The 2,675-nt window shown below is 42.8% G+C and overlaps 1 protein-coding gene across 5 annotated transcripts in view; it reads left to right on the forward strand.

Moving 5' to 3' along the window:
• arhgef28a (Rho guanine nucleotide exchange factor (GEF) 28a) overlaps positions 1–2,675 on the forward strand; it is a 45,668-nt gene that overhangs the window by 18,794 nt on the left and 24,199 nt on the right. For 4 of the 5 annotated variants that reach the window (XM_020613591.1, XM_020613593.1, XM_020613592.1 and 1 more), the window contains 5 exons: positions 120–229; positions 351–613; positions 695–878; positions 996–1,089; positions 2,057–2,143. In XM_020613591.1, the coding sequence (XP_020469247.1) occupies positions 120–229; positions 351–613; positions 695–878; positions 996–1,089; positions 2,057–2,143 (738 nt within the window). The remainder of the gene's footprint in view (positions 1–119; positions 230–350; positions 614–694; positions 879–995; positions 1,090–2,056; positions 2,144–2,675) is intronic. The other variant, XM_020613595.1, reaches the window with a different exon arrangement.

The raw sequence follows: 2,675 nt of genomic DNA on the forward strand, positions 1-2,675 counted from the left end.
ATCTGCATCTTATACAATACAGAGCTGTAATGCAGAGAGGGGAGACATGAAAACATTCTGTTTGAAACTTTCTAAACTATACTAAGCCATCCTGAGATTGTACTCTATGTTTATTGCAGTAAATGGACATTCCATGCCGACTAGTGGAGTCCAGAGCCAGTTCACACCTGGTGCTACAGACCCTCTGCTCTCCATGATCAGCAGCAGCAGTGTGGTGCAGCAGACACAGGTTGTGCATCATGTCCTGGCTTCAAGTATAGAATTATCACTTCATGTTTGTTTTTTTACATTTCTCATTTATTGCTTCTGCCTCTTGCACTTTTCTCTCCTTTTCTGCATGTTTGCCTCAGGTGGATGCTGTTGACAGTAAGGTCAGCCTCAGTGGAGTGACAAAGGACAGCACAGGCACTGACAGTGGATTATGGGACACAGTGGACTCAGATCTCCTTCTAGCCACCGACACCCCTCCACCTTATCCTGAAGATCTTTCCTCTGAACCCTGCTCTCCCCCTCTCTCATCTGCTTACCAGGCCCTCGCCAGGCTGAACCGTCCCACCTCCTTGGAGCCAAACACTCAGAGAAACAGTCCTCCCATGGACACATATGACCTCAGGTATTAAATATTGTTTTCTCAGAAGGCAGTGATGTGGGTGCCACTGTGTCTTTGGGTGTAACCGGTCATTTCTTATTCCAGTCCAAGTCTAGTGGCTTTGGAAGTGGACAGTGAAGAGGACAGCACTGACCCAAAGCCTGCACTTTTCCCACTCTTGTCAGATGTTGAGATAAGTGAAGACAAAGGGGAAGCCATTTGTCCTTCTCCCGACCTTATTTGCACTCGCAGCCAGTCTGCCTCCTCAGCATGCGAACCCACCACTAAAGTAAAATATCATCGCAGCTGTTACACACTTTCATCAGATATTTTCTTTTCTCCTTATATCACAAGAACTGTTTGAAGTCTTATGTTGTTCCTTCGGATGATTTGTTTCTTTGCCTAGGAATCGGATGACCAGGGGATTCGACTGCGTTCCTATTCCTACTCTTCCTCCAAAATCAGTTTGCGTCCTGGCCGTTTTGCCCGAGACAGCCCTGGTCAGTATCACTGGGGCTTTTTAGTCCCTCACACAATTAGAAAATCAGTCTAACACATAACTAACATGGTTTCCATTAACTGACCTTGCACATTTTTTGTGTCACTAATGAAACAGCCTCACAAGATTGGTTGGTGCAAGAGCTGATTTTTTAAATTTCTGCTAATAATCAGTACATTCAACTCTCAGTAAATACATGCACTTGAAGCAAATCTTGTTTTTTGCAGAGAGTTAGATGAGAAGCTACCACTCTCATGTCTGTACAGTAGATATGAAGCCAGCAGCTTCCTCAGCATGCAAACCCACAACAAAAGTAAAATCTATAGCTTAGGCTATAGATTAGAAAAAGGAGGAAACAACTAGCCTGGTTCAGTCTCAGGTAACAAAGTCCACCTACGAGATTCCCTAAATCTCACATTATATATTATTTTTTTAATCCTTACAAAAAACAGAAGTGTGAAAAAGTTGTGGCGATTCATGGAGTCTTGTTGTCACCATGACTTTGTCAGGCCTGGATAAGAAATGGTCTGGCACATAACTCCCCCGCTATCAGCTTCTTGTTTTTAAACAGTGGTTTTTCTATGAATTAAATAAGTAAAATGAGATGCAAGTAGGGATCTTTGGTGATTATAGACAGATTTGTTACCTTTGAATGGAGCCACGCTAGCTGTTGCCTATGCTAAGAGATGCTAACTGACTTCTGGCTGCAGCTTCATATTGAAAGAACAGACATGGGAATGGTGCCAATCTTCACTTCCCTCTCTCAGCAAAATGGCAAATAAGTATATCCCCAAATTTATTCCTTTAACAGTTAATAGAAAAGGATTATAGTTTTATAAAGTGATCATGGAACACAGCATAAACTAGTCATTTAACAGCTCTCAGTCCTGGAGTTGACTGTACACGGTGACAGTTTGCACCTTCTGTAGCTGATCTGTGAGCAGCCCTCTGTCCACTGTGCCCTGTAGATGGCGTGCTCCAAAGTGTCAGCCCCAGCCGATCTCTCCTTCAGGCCCTCTCTCTGTCTAAATCTCTGTCTCTTCTCCACCCTGGTAGTAAGTACTGGACACCTGCAGCTGTCACACTGCGCTAAGGCTCGGCACAGCCAGCACGTCGCTGCCAGTATCGCTGCTTATGTGCACGTGTGTGTGCTTTTTATTGCAGGGGGGTCAAGGTTATTACTGAAAACTGATTCAACTCTTGAAAGTATTTTTTATAACATCTGACTTTACTCAAAGACAGAAAAAATGTGGCTATAATTAATATTTTGATGTTAACAGTGGGTGACATGACATTGTGTAATGCCAAAGGACTTCCTTGTGTGTTCGCTGCTGTGTTCACACCTTCCTTTTGTTATTCCCAAGATGCCAAAAAACTGTTGGTGCAACTTTAAAAATGGCACCGTTAACAGAGAGCAGTGTTTTCTCTCATGTGACTGCCAGTTGCTTTCCAAATGTAGGAACCTTTATCCAACATTGTTTGGATGTTTCCTGTTTCCTAATGATGTATCCTGTTGAACATGAAATGAAAATTTGATAACAGCTGCTGTTTTTTTATTGTCCCAAATGTCAAATCTGTGAATATTGA

The sequence above is a fragment of the Monopterus albus genome, unplaced genomic scaffold (genome assembly GCF_001952655.1).
Source record: "Monopterus albus unplaced genomic scaffold, M_albus_1.0 scaffold135.1, whole genome shotgun sequence".
In the NCBI taxonomy this organism is placed as follows: Eukaryota; Metazoa; Chordata; class Actinopteri; order Synbranchiformes; family Synbranchidae; genus Monopterus; species Monopterus albus.